Source organism: Neolamprologus multifasciatus, chromosome 15 (assembly GCF_963576455.1).
Source record: "Neolamprologus multifasciatus chromosome 15, fNeoMul1.2, whole genome shotgun sequence".
NCBI classification, from domain to species: domain Eukaryota; kingdom Metazoa; phylum Chordata; class Actinopteri; order Cichliformes; family Cichlidae; genus Neolamprologus; species Neolamprologus multifasciatus.
Genome location: NC_140453.1, coordinates 22,249,956 through 22,268,676, shown reverse-complemented (window position 1 = coordinate 22,268,676; position 18,721 = coordinate 22,249,956). Strand labels below are relative to the sequence as shown.

General features: G+C 42.0%; 1 protein-coding gene across 2 annotated transcripts in view; it reads right to left on the bottom strand.

The window, feature by feature from the left end:
* galnt14 (UDP-N-acetyl-alpha-D-galactosamine:polypeptide N-acetylgalactosaminyltransferase 14 (GalNAc-T14)) overlaps window positions 1-18,721 on the bottom strand; it is a 224,094-nt gene that overhangs the window by 28,199 nt on the left and 177,174 nt on the right. For both annotated transcript variants that reach the window (XR_014869623.1, XM_085134251.1), the window contains exons 10-13: window positions 9,086-9,212; window positions 3,702-3,794; window positions 2,724-2,807; window positions 301-445 (exon numbers count right to left, since the gene is read on the bottom strand). Coding sequence is in view for 1 of the 2 variants with exons in the window: in XM_085134251.1 (XP_084990377.1) it covers window positions 301-445; window positions 2,724-2,807; window positions 3,702-3,794; window positions 9,086-9,212 (449 nt within the window). In the remaining variant the exon portion in view is untranslated. The remainder of the gene's footprint in view (window positions 1-300; window positions 446-2,723; window positions 2,808-3,701; window positions 3,795-9,085; window positions 9,213-18,721) is intronic.

Sequence of the window (18,721 nt, the reverse complement as noted above, 5' to 3'; positions counted from 1 at the left end):
ACAACATAGCCCCTGGGATCCCTGGGACACACAAACCCCTCCACCACGATAAGGTAGCGATTCACGGAGAGGTAAAAGTTATTTCACATTTTTAAAATTTGTAACAAAATAAAATTCTCCGTAGAACCAAATGAATGCAAACCAGGAACTAAACTGTTGAAATATAAAACTGCCATCCTGCTTTTAATAAAAGAAACAGCACTCTTTCATTTCTAGTAGTCTCTGCTGATTCACAGTAGGGACAGTTTCAGCATTTCCTCCAAGCTCTGTCTCTTCCTTTCAAACTGCTGACTGACCCACCTGATTGATGGCGGGGACGCCTTCGGTTCCCGTGCAGGGAGCTAATGTGAGGACGGGCATCTCCTGAGCCTCCACCTTGCGGGACTCCAGACAGTTCTGCCTCTGTTTGATCACTCCAGACTGTGAGTCGGAGTCGTCTGGGACCCTGATGGAGAAAATGAGACTCCTTCAGTTAAGGTATTCATTGCATCGTACGGATGTGGAGCAACATGAAACCATAAAAACTCTACCACTAAAATACGTACTTAATCTCCAAGAACACACATATCTGAAAAAGAAGCAATAGCCTTTAGAGGAAGTTTGGCCTAAAGTTAAACTATAATAGGAATGTCATTGTGATGAGACCAGAGACTTTAATCATCTCCTACATGGTCTCATTAGCCACATCAAGATCACACTCTTAATTTGACAGAAATTTATCAGTGTTTGGAAAAAAATAAGATGCTCTGCACCTTTAACAAATCTGCTGAAGGCCACGATTCTCTAAACTCATTACTTCAGAAACTTTCTTCCTCGTCTTCCTCTGTGATAAACTTTCTCAGTCTTTCTTGTTAAAGTCTCCACTGTGCTATAAACTCGGGCTTAAGCCCTGTAGCATTAATTCAATCTGCTATCTCTCTCTGTTTTAATAACCCGTTAAAGGTTATTCTGCGTTTTAAGGGTCAGGTCTGTCTTCCCCTGAGAGCAACCGTGTTAATTCCATTCTGGGGGATTAACACCAGCCTCCAGTGGATAAATGGGTATTTAAGTGGGAGTGCGTGTGTGCTAAAGTGTGTGAAAGGGAGAGGAAGCATTTAAATGAAAGTGTTTATGTGTCTTAAAGGTATTTTGCATTGCTAGGTTGTGTGCTTGTAAGGAAGAGTCACTGCCAGAGCTTAGGGCACACTTAAGTGTGGTCGTTTAGTTATATTTGTGTGTGAGTGTGTTGTGTGCAGATAGGGGAGTCAGTCTGAGGAAGCAGATCCCATGGGAACTCAGCCAATCAGGACACGGGGAGACATTTAACCCACAGAGACAGTTAGGTGTTCAAGAGGACATGAAAATGGGCTGTATATGTGAGCAGGTGTGGTTGAAAACTGCTTGAGTTGCACATTTATGCAAAGGTAAATGAGAGCAACCAGTTACAACTCATCATTTTTCACTACTGGTGTGAAAGGGCATACTTTAACCTGAACCTCTTTTCATGACCACAACCAAGTAGTTTTTAATGGAAGCGAAAGTAAGAAGTGAGGGGAAAAAAAGAAGCAAAGGTCCCACATTGACGCAAACCCAGTGGGACCTTTGCTTCTTCACACCTTCAAATCAGGGTGTCATGGCTGTTAACATTGGAAATGATGCAAACTGCTTACACATCTCTTAACCATTGCTGCTTTCCAAACATTTCAAGGTGGCAGCAGTGAATGCAAACATTAGTAAAACTTGTGATGCATTTGTGAGTTGCTAAATAAGCCATATACAAAGTGCTGATCAGACTCCATTCATGAGCAGCCATGCTATAGCTGCTGCAGCTGTGTTTTTGAGCGCAAAAAAACAAGCTGAGCTTTATCGCTAGTTATGCACCAGTGGCTCTACATTGCTACTACTACTTGTAGTATTCATACTTGTATGTATGCATTTACAAATGGTGCTGCCATTGCATTAAAATCAAGTAGGTAAAGTGGTTGGGGAGCAATTATTGTATTGATCTGTACAAAAAGTTTAAACATATGTTCCCTCAGATGTCTCATGACATTGAAGTTGAGACCTGCATTGACGGTTTACTGTGAAAAAAAACAAACAAAAAAAACAAAACACGCCTAACCTGATGGTTTAGACACTGTGGGCATTTTTACTGATTTATCCATGAGATATAATCAACAGCAGTGAACATTGAAATGAAGGCTGCCTGAGTTTGACAAATCACAAATGGTCACAACGGCACTTGTGGTTGATGCGATTAAAGCGGTTGTCCTCAAAGGGGAGATTGGCCAAGCATAAATCACTTTTTTATGAATAAAATTAGAGTTAAAGAATCCAGGACACAGATTAAAAACAGAACATTTACAACTCCAGCAGCAGAGGCTGGCGTTGACCTGGATAATGGCTAATCTGTAAAACTTGACTGTGACCCTGTTTTTTAAAAAAAGGAATAACTCACTCAGATTTTACAAAGCTGTTAAAAAAGCTTCACAGAGATAGAAGCATCCCCTACGGGGAGTAAAGTAAACTTTAAGTGTATACAGCAAAATGTTCTTCTTTAGAAGTTAAGGATAAACAAAAAGGTAGAAAAGCACAAAAATAAATTATAACAATGAGCCAGACAGTATTTAAGCCACTTTTGGCATTAGCTTTAAAAATTCTCCTCTCACTTTGCATACTCAGCAGGAGCTTTTCCAAGACAGATAAGTCTCCAGACACACACACAGACACACACACATACTTACTTGAGCTCTGGGTAGACATTGTCCAAGTACCACTTGAAGGATTTACAGTTGAGCTTCTTCCGAAGTTCCACTCTGCTTCGGATACTGAACACAGGCAGAAACAGACAATCAGATTGATACAGAAGCTGGCAGATGAACAGCAAACAACTTTCATTAAAATTATTTATTTTTCTCTGCCACTATCCTATGGGGAGAAAAAGCAATAAGGCAACTACACAAAATAAAACTGACACAGGTAATGACAAACTAAGAGTTCAACCATTACCAATAACGGAGGTGTGTGATATGAAAACAGGTAAAATCTTAAAGCAGAGCTGCAGCATCATCTACATGTGCAGGACTGATAATCACTGACATGTATTCACTGACAACTGTCGTTTATGCCAGCGTCTATTACTGGCTGCATTTCTGATACTCTTTTCTGCTATCAAAACAGATAAACCATTTATTTTAGGCTTAACCCTTATTTTTTTTAAGAGTAACACACCAGGCTGAAAAGCTGTGCTGCAGTCCTCTCACTGTTTAAATTGCTGAAAGAAAACAAAAGCAACACTTTCAGAGCACATTAAATAACTAAGAGTTAAAGGAAATACCCTTTTAGTTTCTCTGATTGTATTATTCCATTGTGCAAATCAATGAACACACTATTTTATGGCCTTATTCTGTGCCCTAATTCAGTTTGATTGTGGTAGCTGCTAGGGGCAGTTAACTTGATAAAGGAAGGAGTTTATACTTCTGTGAGTTTACTTTGGCAAAATGTAACAATCTGTCCCTTTCTTTTACTTTATGCTTGAATTTTAATGGTGAACAAAGTTAGGGTACATTTCCATTAAATTACTTGTGGTAAGACAATGCTACAAGTCCCCGTGCTTTGGTGCAAATAAAGAAACACCAGTCCTGTTTGAATATCTGAGGACTAAGAGGCAACGCAGATGACACACTGTCATGTGAGAGTCAGATGTACTTGTGTGTTCTTACTCTCCGTAGGATTTGCCTCGTGCTGCCGGGCGTGCGGAGTAATAAAAGAGCCGGAAGTCATCCATCCACACCTCGGCTGTACGACGTGTGTTCCTGCAAACGCACAACCACACACTTACATCACACTCAGGCTAAAAATCATTAATGGTGACCATGTGCTACTCTGAATATTCCTCTAGTTGATTTATACAAGGTCACTGGACAAATTTAAACCAGACAACGAGTAAGTTCCTGAAATTAATAATGTGCTTTCTGAAAGACATTTTGCACTTGAGTTGGAAAACAGAAATTTTTCATGTTAAAGTTTTCTTGAGCAACAAAGGTTTTTGCTTTAATCACTGAGATAAGAATGTGACCCAAGACTAATTTCAACTTTGTGTTTCCTAAGCTCTGTGAAATATATTAATTGTGTATGAGATAGAGAGCTTTGGAACTTAAAATGATGTTATGTCTCTAATTTGATCCTCAGGCTGCAGATTTTGTTTTCCTAAATATAAAAACAGGAGGTGCATAATTGGCCTAACACTATGTGAGACATCAGAGATAATTTTATGCATGTGTGATTATGACTGACAAAATGCATTGTGAAACCAAGAGGTAATTTATTAATCACATACAAACAGAATGAGAACAAACAGAACAGCTTCATCTCAGATACAGCAACACAACCTCTGTGCTGTAATGTAATGTAGTATTTGCATATATATGTAAGGTCAGGTCTCGCCCTCATTTGCAGTCTGAACTACTTCTGAATATGATCCAGCTGGTATTTTAACCACAGCGAACAGGTGAGAGGCTGCAGGAGGAAGGAGAAATGGAAGGAAGTAAAAACAGACATCATTTACCTGCTGCCTTTAAACACACAAAGAAACAGCCCACCTCTAGATGTGGTCTGGCTGATTTATTTATTTAAAATGTTTTTTTTTTTTTGCATTTTTAGCCTCAACAGGGCAGCTCAGAGTGGACAAGAAAGCAGGTAGAGAGTAGGGGGACTTAAATGCAGAAAAAGATCTGGAGGAGACCTAAACCCTGGTTCCTGCACCACCGTTGGTATATAGATCACATACTTAACCAAGTGAGCCGGATCACCTACTCAATCAGAACCTTAGCCAGATCAATCAGATCCCATTCTGACCTCACTGGAGTCTCTTTGCATGTTCACCTGCCCTAGTGTGCACATTTACAAACAGATCAGCCATGATATTCAAACAACTGACAGCTGCAGGGAATAATTCATGTAGACGTTATTTGGACCGCACACCTCAACACTGATTCGAGCACACTCCCTCACCACAATGAAAAAATAGGACTCTCTAACGTCACTACCCCTGCTCGTCCCCATAGGACAATTTGATCTGCTGACCTCAAAAACAACTTCCTGAATATCAGACCAGATCTCAATCGAGTTGGGCACCAGAGACACCATGGAACCATGGAGTGTGTATAACAGATACGAGTGTATACATAACCTCTGTGAGATCTCTTTAACACACTTTTTAAAGTCTAATTTGAAAGCCTTAAGCTGAGAATTTTGGCAAACACCATCTTGTCCGCATGTTCATACATGTACAGTGGCAGCTTGTTCACTGAGAAGATGGTGAACGAGTCAATAATTTACAAAATCACGATCAAAGTGTAATTAATACGACCTGAAACCTGTGACTGCATCAGAAAGAATGCAAGTTTAAGGCACTTAAACATCGGTTGTATCCACCTTTTACTGTACAGTTCAGTGGCATTCAGTGTACATACAATATAAGCTGTAACGCAGTGTGTAGAAGAGATTACAAAGGCTGTCATATGGCTGACTGCGATGTTTTCTGCATTTGCATTCAAGCACATCATGTTTTCCTCTATTCAGGCAGGACTTCCACATATAGAGCCATGTTGATACCAAGTGTAAGTCATAGCTACTGCTGTATCTCATCATTTCGGTTCAACTCACTGCACTTTATTCACCCACACAGCGCTAACAGTAAACCACATTTTCACTATCTCTCATCTCCATTTACTCTATTTTTCCCTCCCTCTGTCTCTCTGTAGTAATTAGCTATTAGCTGAGTTTCTGTGAGCTGTGAACAATCTCACTGAAATGACAGAAACCCTCCATTACAGGCATTACACACACTGGCTGTGGCAGCTTAATGAAAGGGGAAGAGAGAGGGGATATGAGATGCTTGTAGGCGTATAAACATAAATATGTGTCACATGCAGGCTTACAATTAAATCCTCTCACTGTGCACACGCATGCAGGCAAACACGAGGTCACAGCAGCAGACCTCAGCGAGGGTGGAAACAGCATAATCTTTGTAATCGAATTATTAAGCAGCCCCTTTTTATTTAGCATATTCATAATCCAGACTGCCAGCACTGAAGCCTCGAGCTAATTAACCAGCAGAGCAACACGAGAGCAGACAACAGCAGCTTTGTTTGGGAGGACGGCGTTGATCACAAACATCAGGCCATCGTGATACAAATAAAAGTCATCTTCTTCTGCGCAGAACAGATGTTGCCTCGGTAACGGCCAACAGGGAGCAAAATGAGCAACTAAACAGCCCAACTGAAAAAAAAGTATCAGTGTTGGCATGGATTAGCTGCTTGACACAAAACAATAAATTTATATGAGCCATTTGGCCAAGGCTTCACTCCAAAGTGCCATTTAGCAGTGGGAGCGCTCGTTTTGGGAACAGAACCCTTCATTCTGGCATCTTTAGTGCCTTGCTCTGTCCATTAAGCCACAAAGGGGACCTCAACTCCCAACGCTGGCAGTGCTAGCGTTCTTGCTTGCATGCTGAGGTTTATGAATTAGTGAACTGTTAAAGGAAAAAAAACATCACCTGACAAATCATCAATATATTCTTGAGTTAATTTGGGAAAAAAAAGCACCGCAGTTTGGTTTTTGATAACCTCTCACTGGTCTTCTACTTTCGTTTGTCATTTTAAGCGTTTCCCAGAATGACTTTTAATACATGCTTCAACATAATATTGGATATTCATTAGCAAAGGGCCCAATTAAACTAATGGGTTTTAATATTAAATGAAGAAATTGAGTTTCTCTCTTGTGGCAACTTTTTAATGTAAATTTTTAGCTCATGTTCCCTAATAGGCATTGAAGAGTCTAAAGCATAAGATGAAGAGCAAAATACGGGACACGGGAGGCAAAGTAAAGGTCCAAAAGGGAAGAATTTGAAGGCTCGGGTCATACACAAGGGGTCAATAAACATGGCAAACAATCCAGAAGAGCATAAAAGCATAAAAGTAGCCAGTAGTCATACCCAAGGAAATCCTTTTATAAGCACAAGGAAAATATTCAAAAAAAGAAAACAAGGAAACTAGCTTGACTACTCTGACTAATGAGAAGAAAACAAGAAACTTCTTATACTGTGAGTGTGTCTGCATGTGTGGTAGGAAATTGAAGGGAAGAACAAAGGAAGGAAGTGAAACTAATGGGAGTACAAAATAATTGAGTAAATCACTTGACACAAACATGATCAAAATCCCAAACCGTGCCATTATTAGGAACACACCTTGCAGTCATGTTTACTTTGTTCTTGACCCTGTAATCTAAATGGAGTTGTTATTGTAGCCATGATTGATCTATTTATACAAGACCAATTCGGAAGCATTCTGAGCACATTAGTCCTGTTAATGGATTATTGGGCTGCCTGAAAGCATCTTTCTGTTCAAACTCTTTGACAGGGGCAGAATAAGAATACAGCTTATGCTAATAGGATAATATTGTGCTCGCAGCTCAAAGGCTCCCAGGCAGCTGTAAATCCACTTTAACAATGATGGGAGCATCATTTGGAGGCTGCAACACACACAGAGCTCTGAATGGCAATGCTGCATGTTTGTTTCCTCTGCATGCCACAGAAATTCAGTCACACAAAAGTGATCTCGTATTATTAGTTAGGCAGGAAGGTTAGCGCATGCTCGAGGATTATATAAATTTACAAAAAAGTCAGATATGTTATTAATTCAGTACCAAAGTTTGTTAACAAACAGTATTTAGGCTAGAAGGTCAGCACCACGGAGATAGCAGAAACTAGACAGACATGATATTCCTCACATAATTAATTTACCTCCAGCATATTAAATTGAAGATGTTGAGTGACTGAGCAAACACAGAAGGTAGGACATGCATAATGTTAATAACAGCTGCAATGGTATAATATAAATCAAAGATTCTGTGGGAATATGAGTTTGCACATATCCTCAAAGGGGATCCGTTATTCTTGATATTTATGCAGCTGCATTTTAGAAAGTGAAGACAAAAAAGTGAAGAAAAGAGCCAAATATGAGCCAAGTATGAATGAGACCACTGATGGAAGAAAGTAAACTTCTTAGCTGTGAGATTTAATTGCAAAGCTGAGGCTGAATTCTTGTCATTCCTGTCACCAGCTAGTCTTTAGACCCAGTATATGCGGGTCTGAAGACCACTTTTTCTGGACTTTGGGTTAGAGCTGATTCTATTTTGGTAAATTTTTGCGTTTGATGTTTTCCTTGGATGCAATCAAAGCCTGCTCAAATGTGATTGGTCCAGTTGAGTACAAGCAGAAACCCTTTGCTTCTTCTTGTCCCGAGCCTACAGATATACTTGGAAGGGTTTATTTATTGAAAATATATTTTCACTGAATTTTTCCAGGACTTCAACATTTCAGATGTCGTTTGGAGAGAGTTCAAAAGCATTGGAGTGTGGACACAGACGGCTGCGTGTTAACACTGTGATCTTCTAAATGTCAGGAACAGACCAGATTCCTTCGGTCCAAATGGTCATTATAGTGATTCACTGTCGACTCATGACACTGAGTCAATAATGAGTGAGCAGACAGGAAAAAAAATACATTTGTTTGCTGCAAGAAGTGTAGCACTTTAAAACATTGTGGTACTTATAACTTTGTTCAATCTAACATTGAATTTCTCAAATATTTCTTATACATGGCAAAAAAAAGAAACATAAGCCGTTATAAATCAGTTTCATCTGCTTTAGTACAAATGAAAGTGACAAAGAAAGGCATCAACACAGCAGCAACAGGAGCCACCTCTTGGTATCTCCTCCATGCTCTTGAGTCTGTTCCCAGAGATTAAACAAACCTTACAATATTGTGGAGGAGCTGGGCTACATGTGCAGCCAAAATTTGCCGCAGGTATCGTCTCATGCTATCAGCAGTGACAAGGAAACGAGCAAAAAGAAAAAGTAGAAAAACCTCAGTCAGGAGGAATAAGAAGAGAGTCTGTGGCCACCTCTCCAACACCTCTGTTGCCCCTCTGAATTGCACCGAAACAGGTGAAGTGAATTCACAAAGGTTCATGCTCAAGTATTACTGATTTTTTTGTTAAACCGCGATAAAAAGAGTTCTATAAATTATCCTTCAGACACTTACTTGATGTATGTGTTGGCGTTGCCTTCAGGAAACACATATGGGTGTTTCTTCCTGAAGACGTGACCCACTCTGCTGCAGGGCAGGATCTCCAGACTGCCGCCACACTGCCAAACCCGGAATGAGATCTCTGCACACAACACAAACAGACATAAGAAAGGACTTTTAAATTCCCTGATATTGATATATGAAGCGATTATTAAAGTTTCACTGAGGCTGTATAAAATGTCAATCATATATATTTAATCTCTGTAATATTCTGGATATTTATAATTGAGCTATTTGTTATATTTTGTAACTTTGTAATATATTGTATTATTTACTTTAGTTCAGTCTGTTACTGTTCTTATTGTATTGAACAACTGTAACCACATAAAATGTAAATGGTTTGGTTTTCATGCAGCTGTGACAGACTGTAAACTTAAATAATCTGAGCTGATCACTGGGAGCAGCTTTGATTATTTTGTATTAATGGCATAAAGTTGATGATGAGAGTTCTCATAGTCAAATACAGAAATGTCTCAAAATAAAAATAATGATGAAGAGTAAATCTGTCTGTAAGACTTTAATGAAACTGAAGGCTTAATATCTAATAAAAAGCCTTACAGCAAAATTTGATTGCAAAGTCAAAAATAATTAAATTCAGGTAGAGACATTACGTATATGACGACACGGGATGTTTTTGTTTAAAGATATTCAGGCATCCAACTCAATTAACTGCCATGAATGGTAAAATTATACTTATTCAAATATTTCTCTGTATTCTGGGATCAGAAAAAAAGCATTTATGACTTGGCTGAAGTAGCTTTATTCAGTGATGTAAGTTTTATTTTTCTTGTTTTTGACAATCGACCCAAGAATGCTCATCCCTCACACAAAGCCAAGAATAGAGTTATCTGTTCTGTGTATCTTTATCAGTGTCACTATGTAATTTTTCAAAAATGTTTTATTTCTTCTGTGAAGCACTTTGTGATGTTCTGCTCTTGAAAGGCACCCTAAATAAATGTCGCCTTTCATCCTAAGCTTTATTTTTTACAAAGCACCTGTCACACAGCCCAAAGTGCTTCAAATGGCATGGCTGAAGCAGTAAATAATAAATGTTACACTTCAAAATCCCCTTTTCAGTCTATCCTTCACGTCCTCTATCGGAGGCCTGGGAGGGTCCGACACAGTATCGTTGCTGTTCCTAGGACTGTGCTCTTCTGGACAGAGATCTCAAATGTTGTTCCTGGAATCTGCTGGAGCCACTCGCCTAGCTTGGGGGTCACTGTACTGAGCGCCCTGATTACCACTAGAACCACTGTTACCTTCACCCTCCACATCTTGTCAAATTCTTCTCTCAACCCTTGGTACTTCTCCTGCTTTTCATGTTCCTTCTTCCTGATCTTGCTGTCATTCAGTATAGCTACATCTGTCACTACGGCCATCTCCCTCTGTTTATCCACCTCTACTATGTCTGCTTGGTTAGCCATCACCAGTTTGTCTGTATGTATCTGGAAGTCCCACAGGAACTTAGATCCGTTATTCTCAACTACCCTAGGTATGTCCCATTTTGACCTCAGGACTTGTTCCTGTTGGTCACTTGGTTATGGTGTTCCATGTTTGCCCTGCCTACTAGCATCTTGCACCCTACTGTTATGTGCTGGATTTTCTCAAGGGCAACTGTACACAGCCTGCACCTGGGGTCTTGCCTGGTGTGACAGACTCCTGCCTCTATGGATCTTGTACTTGGAGCTTGCTTCTGTGCTGCCATGATTAGTGCATCTGTCCTGTCTTTCAGTCCAGTTTTGTCCAGCCACTGGTAGGATTTCTGATTGTCAGACAGTTCTTCTATCTGCTGGTGGTATCTGCAGGGACCTGTCCTTATACAGTGGGGCAAAAAAGTATTTAGTCAGCCACCGATTGTGCAAGTTCCCCCACTTAAAATGATGACAGAGGTCAGTAATTTGCACCAGAGGTACACTTCAACTGTGAGAGACAGAATGTGAAAAAAAAATCCATGAATTCAAATGGTAGGATTTGTAAAGAATTTATTCGTAAATCAGGGTGGAAAATAAGTATTTGGTCAATAACAAAAATACAACTCAATACTTTGTAACATAACCTTTGTTGGCAATAACAGAGGTCAAACGTTTACTATAGGTCTTTACCAGGTTTGCACACACAGTAGCTGGTATTTTGGCCCATTCCTCCATGCAGATCTTCTCAAGAGCAGTGATGTTTTGGGGCTGTCGCCGAGCAACACGGACTTTCAACTCCCGCCACAGATTTTCTATGGGGTTGAGGTCTGGAGACTGGCTAGGCCACTCCAGGACTTTCAAATGCTTCTTACGGAGCCACTCCTTTGTTGCCCAGGCGGTGTGTTTTGGATCATTGTCATGCTGGAAGACCCAGCCTCGTTTCATCTTCAAAGTTCTCACTGATGGAAGGAGGTTTTGGCTCAAAATCTCACGATACTTGGCCCCATTCATTCTGTCCTTAACACGGATCAGTCGTCCTGTCCCCTTGGCAGAAAAACAGCCCCATAGCATGATGTTTCCACCCCCATGCTTCACAGTAGGTATGGTGTTCTTGGGATGCAACTCAGTATTCTTCTTCCTCCAAACACGACGAGTTGAGTTTATACCAAAAAGTTCTACTTTGGTTTCATCTGACCACATGACATTCTCCCAATCCTCTGCTGTATCATCCATGTGCTCTCTGGCAAACTTCAGACGGGCCTGGACATGCACTGGCTTCAGCAGCGGAACACGTCTGGCACTGCGGGATTTGATTCCCTGCCGTTGTAGTGTGTTACTGATGGTGACCTTTGTTACTTTGGTCCCAGCTCTCTGCAGGTCATTCACCAGGTCCCCCCGTGTGGTTCTGGGATCTTTGCTCACCGTTCTCATGATCATTTTGACCCCACGGGATGAGATCTTGCGTGGAGCCCCAGATCGAGGGAGATTATCAGTGGTCTTGTATGTCTTCCATTTTCTGATGATTGCTCCCACAGTTGATTTTTTCACACCAAGCTGCTTGCCTATTGTAGATTCACTCTTCCCAGTCTGGTGCAGGTCTACAATTCTTTTCCTGGTGTCCTTCGAAAGCTCTTTGGTCTTGGCCATGGCGGAGTTTGGAGTCTGACTGGTTGAGGCTGTGGACAGGTGTCTTTTATACAGATGATGAGGTCAAACAGGTGCCATTCATACAGGTAACGAGTGGGGGACAGAAAAGCTTCTTACAGAAGACGTTACAGGTCTGTGAGAGCCAGGGATTTTCCTTGTTTGAGGTGACCAAATACTTATTTTCCACCCTGATTTACGAATAAATTCTTTACAAATCCTACCATGTGAATTCATGGATTTTTTTTTCACATTCTGTCTCTCACAGTTGAAGTGTACCTCTGGTGCAAATTACTGACCTCTGTCATCATTTTAAGTGGGGGAACTTGCACAATCGGTGGCTGACTAAATACTTTTTTGCCCCACTGTATGTCCTTACTGCGCCTCTTTTTTCTTGGGTTTCTGCTGCCTGAAATATTAACTAAGCATGCTGTCAGTGAAGGCCATCTTCCTGATGTGCTCATGGGTGTGGATGTTCAAGCTAGTCCTCAGCCTCTTTCATTGCACTTAGTGTACAGTCTCAGGGTGCTAGGCTTGGGGTGAAACCCTCCATGCATGGTCAGGTACTTCATTGTCTTGATGTATGTGGCTTCTATCTCCTCCTTTGGGCACCTTATTATCCCAGCAGGGAACCTGATCACTGGCAGGGAGTAGGTTTTGATAACCCGGATATTGTTCTTAACATTCAGCTGACTCTTCAGGACTTGCCTGACTCTCTGCAAGTACTTGGTGGTTCTAGCTTTCCTAGGAGCCTGTTAGTGGTTCCCATTTGCCTGTGGGATTCCAAGGTACTTGTTGTCATGGCCTGGGTCTAGGGACCCAGGGCTCATGTATTTTAGTTATGTTTATGTTTATATTGTTCGTGTGGTGTTTTGGCTTTCTCTCCTTTTTTCCTCCTGGTGTCTCCGTTTGAGTTTCCAGACGTTTTGGTTCGCTGTGGAGACTGCAAACCCGGAAGTGTTCCTGCACTAGAGACAGCCACACCTGCCGCTCGTCCTCCTCTGCCAGCTGCAATGGATTACGCTCGTCAAGGGAGCAGTATTTAAGACTGTAGCTGAGCTGAGGCCGACGCTGGATCCTTGAGTCAGAACTCGTCAGTACAGCCGTAGACTTGATATAAACCTTCGAGAACGTAGATTCCCTGCTAACCTGAATGTGTTTGTGTTATCAGGAATCTGAAGCGGAGTGTGTTTTTGGAAGTCACGGTGTGGGAGTTTTTGGAGTCGCCACTTTCACCGTTCACAAACATCTGCACTGTGTGGGATTCAGGGAGAATCGCCACGGGACCACAGTGCCGGGATTTTGTATATAGTTGTGTGTTTTCCACCTCCTGTAAATAAATCCACTGTCCTTCACTAAGAGTCTTGCGTTTGGGCCCTATTTTCACTGCCACTCCACGGTCTGCCATCACAGCCCGTGACAGAAGGATCCAGCCATTATGGGCCCAGCGGACTCAATGGAGAAACTCAAGAGGGAGGTAAGTGGCAAAGTAAATAAGCTGTGTGACCTATGGATAAATATGCCCAGAGAGGAGTTTCATCGCGCTGTGGAGAAGCGATTGCAGGAGATGCTTCTTTGCTTCCCCTGGGTAATAGACTCTCTCTACCCGATCGTGGCAGATTTTTTGCTTAACACTCTCCACCTCTATTCTCCTAACCAGGCTGCTCTCCAGCCCGACCAGCTGGTGGAACCTCAGCCTGACATGCCGGCCCCGACATCGTCAAAGAAGTGACGCTCGGACCGCCGGCGCTCCTCACCGCAGCCGGATTCCCGGACTTTTCATCAGTCGGCTGCGGTGAGTCATATGGACAGTTCATCATCACTCCCCTTATCTTTATACCCAACCATGTACTGTGTGAATGCTAACCTTGTAGCACAGCCGGTAGCCGTAACACAGCCGGTAGCCGTAGCACAGCCTGCTGCCCAGCTAGTAACTCAGTCTAGTAACTCAGTCTGCTGCCCAGCTACCTATAGCTCCATCTTTAGTCCAGTCGGCCTCTCTTCTTCATCCTCAGTTGGAGGTCGATATGCCTGCAGGACCTACTCTGCCATCATTTCACCCGTCTGTTGTTCCTGTATCGCTGTCCAGTCTACCGCGAGTAGCTGCCACACCATCATCACCTCCGCCCTCTGCAGCTGCGTCTCCACCAGCGTTCCATCAGACTGCAGTGACCGCAGCACTCTCGGCTTCACCATCCACATCACCTACTCTACCATCATCTTCACCACCTGCAGCTACCGTATCACCATCTTCACCTCCGGATCAACCATCAGTAGCTGTAACGCTGCTCAGAGAGCCGGAGGGGCCCGCGCCGCAGCCCGTGCCGCCTGCAGTGGAGCTCAGCGAGCCGGAGGAGCCTGCGCCGCACGGGGCAGCAACAGTTCTGCGTCCAGCGCGGCCTCTGTCCACTGTCCTTCACTAAGAGCGTTTGGGCCCTATTTTCACTGCCACTCCACGGTCTGCCATCGCAGCCCGTGACACTTGAAGCATGATCCCATCAGTTCTTTCTTCCTTCCCCCTCTTTGTTACCATCAGACTACACTTCTCCAGTCTGAATAACATTCTGATGTTGTTCCTGGTGGTGTGGATAAGTGAATTGATGTCTCGTTTACCCTTGGCATATAGTTTGATGTCATCCATGTAGAGGAGGTGGCTGACGAGGAGGTGGCTAACGATTGCTCCATTCTGTAGTCGGTATCCATAGCCAGTCTTGTCAGTGATCTCACTGAGGGGGTTCAGGCCTATACAGAACAGCAGTGGGGACAGACTACCTCCTTGGTAGATCCTGCACTTGATGGTGACTTGTGCTATGGGTTTGAAGTTGGCCTCTAGTGTTATACGTCACATCCCAATGGAGTTCCTGATAAAGGTTCTTAGGGTCCTGTTGATATTGTTTATTTCTAGGCATTTCAGGATCCAGGTGCAGGGCACTGGAGTCATAGGCCTTCTTGTAGTCAATCCAGGTAGGGCACAGGTTGGTCAGTCTGGTCTTGCAATCTCAGAGGTACTGTCCATAGTACTCCATTCACATTATCTATCTATCTTTACTTAGTCTTGGTAACCAGCTACGGAGGATCCAGGTTTCAAGCTTTGCCATGATCCTCTCTCTCAGGACAGTTCCTTAAGCACTCAACAATCCTCCTTCCATTGCACTTGGGGCTTGGTACCCAATCTTGGATGGAGGTGATGATATCGCCCCCATGAGGCGTCATCCTGGCTCCCCCTTGCCGTAGCATTAGTGTTGTACCTTGTCAAACTCTAGCCATGAGAGCATTTCCTTCTACTGAATGTTGGAACACTGAGCTAGTTGTTTGACTGTCAATCTGGATGCTGGGTATCAAAGATTCCATAGGTCCCTCATCCTATTCATGTAACCCCTTCCACTGGGGTTCATTTTAAATGTCTAGAAAAGCTTCACTAAAATAAGAGGTAGTGTTAGGGATGAAACCAGTTTTAATATACTTTTGGGAGGCAAACATCAAGTGTGTCATGTTAACTGGTTAAATTTACCTCCATTCTGTCTCTCAGGCTTATTTATTTGAAGCTTTGTCCTTTTTTCTATTTTGTATCTTTTCTATTCGGCACATCACAGCTAAGTGGGACAACCCTCCCTGAATATTTGATGACACACTGATGGACTCTGATTTGTTTGTTTGAGTTATGTGTGTTATAATGTGTGTGCGGATGCATTCATATGACCTGCTTACACTGTGCTCATTCTCTGATGTGAGCACTGCAACACAGATGAAAGACAAAACTAACTTCACTTCATTTCACATCATTCTACGTGTGTGTTAATTCTCAGAGTTTCTATCTGTCCACAGAGAAAAAAAGAAACAAGAGTTCCCCCAAAGAAAGAGAAGCTGAAAATTTCACAAAGTTTTTGCAGTAACAGGGGGGAAGAGAGGGAGAGCGAGAGCATTGATGAGAGAGGAAGTGAAAATTAGAGCATGGACTGGTTTGATGAGGGAGAGGAGGGATGGAGGCAAAGATGAAACACGAGAGAGTACAAAGGAGAACAAGAGAAGTCAGCAAGATGCTGAGATACTGACACAGAGCCTGTGAGACTGACAGAAACATGACAGAGAGCAAATGAGTGTGTGTGTGTGTGTGTGTGTGTGTGTGTGTGTGTGTGTGTGTGTGTGTGTGTGTGTGTGTGTGTGTGTGTGGGGGCGTTTGTGTGCGCACGTTTCTCGAAGGGAGATGAAAAACAGGCTAACTGTCTTTCAGTAATCAGAGAAAAGGCAGCAGTATAACAATCACCAAACTGAATTCAACACCACAGACACCCACAGACAGACACACACACACACACACACACACACGCACACATGCACAGTTCAGATGACTGGAGGCAGGTAGCAGCAGGAGCGCCAGATGCTGCTGCTGGATGGATGTCAGAAGGTAAAGACTTTTTTTTTGTTGAATGAAAACTTCACCTTTGTTTCTGGCAGTTATCTCACTAATTTAATCATCCCTCTGTCTTTGCAATCGGCTCAGCTGTCTGTGATCACACAGTCAACACCAGGGAAACTGTTCAAGTCATGCATCTGATGCAGTGCTAGGTGTATGCTAAACCTACAAGCTGTTATCTCCTCACTTTCCCCCCCTCTGTCACTCCACTATTAAAAATCTGAATTCAAATCTGATTTAAATTACTGAGTAGTTGCCTTTAAAGTTGTCTCCTTCGGGCACAGCTGTCCTCCTACTTTTAGATCACTATCTCAAATTCTGTATGCGTCAATGATGCTTGCTGGATACCCACTATTGTGTCGAAAGGCCAAACCTTCAACTTGAATTTAATTCTGTGGAAAAGGACAAGGTTACAGAGAGCATCTGGTCGAGCTCATGGTAAGTGAAGGTTGTGTTGTGTGCTGGGGTACAGTGGCACATGCACAGTTCAGCTGGTTTGCAATAGATGTTATCTTTCAGACACTACTGGACATGATGGTATAATTCTACCATGACAGTGTGACTCTGTGCAACAATGTCTTTGTGTGTTGTGAAAGTCAAAACAAAATGGCAAGTATGCTCCTGTTAACACCCCTGACCTGACGCTTAACCTTCAAAATTGCACACTGAGTCTCTGTTTTTGCTGAAAACTGCTGTTTTGCCTCAGAGCTGCAGACCCAGTTCTCATCACAAGTGATGATACCTGACATGAAACTCGAGTCTTCTTGACACTGAAGTTGGTGCAATTTTGATTCATGTGGTGAAATCACAGACTGTAGGTGTAAGCCATCAAAATGGGACATCCATCATATAATAGCCATCTAAAAATTTCAGCAGCACTGGAAGCGGTCAAGAGGAGCACAATGAGGAATTAAATTTAGGCATGCTTATTAACTATGGCTGCACCTCACACTGTTATTTAAGATTGATTATGATTAGGAAATAATAGCAGCTTTTGGTATAAAATGAAAAAAGCAAACTAGCCCATTTCCTCCTTCAAGTGAAAGCTAACTTTTTAAATATTTAACTAAAACCATAAAAAAACATGAATCTTGCATTAAAGCATCATCCTGCCAGTAAACATGACAACCACACAGATTTGCTCTGGGTAAATTAATCATTTCTGAATGTTGGTGGTGAGAAGACAGGGTTGCTAAAACTATAGTGAAGAAAATACAGTTTAGATGTGAAACAGTAGAACTGCAGGTGAAGAGGAGGTTTGGCTTTCTTGTAACCGAAGCACTGAGCTCATTAAAGCTGATCATGATATAGTGCCTTATCTCTGGGCAAATTAGACCTTTGTGTGCAATGGTGCAAAGTGATACTGTAACTGCTTTATGGCAATTCTGGGTTTTTATAGGAATTGGCATTAATGTGATGAATACCTTTAATTTGTTAGGTACCAAATTTATTGAACATGAGAGAAACTCATACCCGCTATTATTTCATCCACTCACTGATTCTGACCTGATTTTTTCCCTTAAGGTAATAATCCTACAAATGTTGTGACGATGTTCAAGTTTGCAGACTTCCAGCAGGTTTCTCTGTGATGTTATGATGTTTTTAGATGGTCAGTTTGGCGACTTATTTTGTAGTTACACAGGAGAATAAACATAAAAAAATCCTACATGCTTTTTTCCAGTGTTAAAAATCAGTGCAATTGGCAGTAAGCTGCATGTTGCAAACATTAGCAAATAAGATTGAGCGCTTGACTAATATTTTCTCCTGCTTATATTTTGTACTTTAAGAAACAATAATGAATGCAGTCATCATTTAATTTAACACAGAATACCTTAATTTTGTAAGCGGCAACAGAAGAGAAGAGATGAGACGATAAGGGAAGAGAGAAGAAGAATTTGTAGAACTCCTCACATTTGGTAATAACTCCTCTGATAAAAGGACCAATCTGCATTACTTGATGTGTTTTTGCATAATGTGAAATCTGCAGGGAAGAACACCTTATATTTGGACTTTTAAATGTTTTGGGATAAAGGATCAATCACACAACCATAAACCAAAATGCAATAAATAATGAATAATATAAAACATAAAAAACACTATTCAAAAGACCAGTGGCAGCTA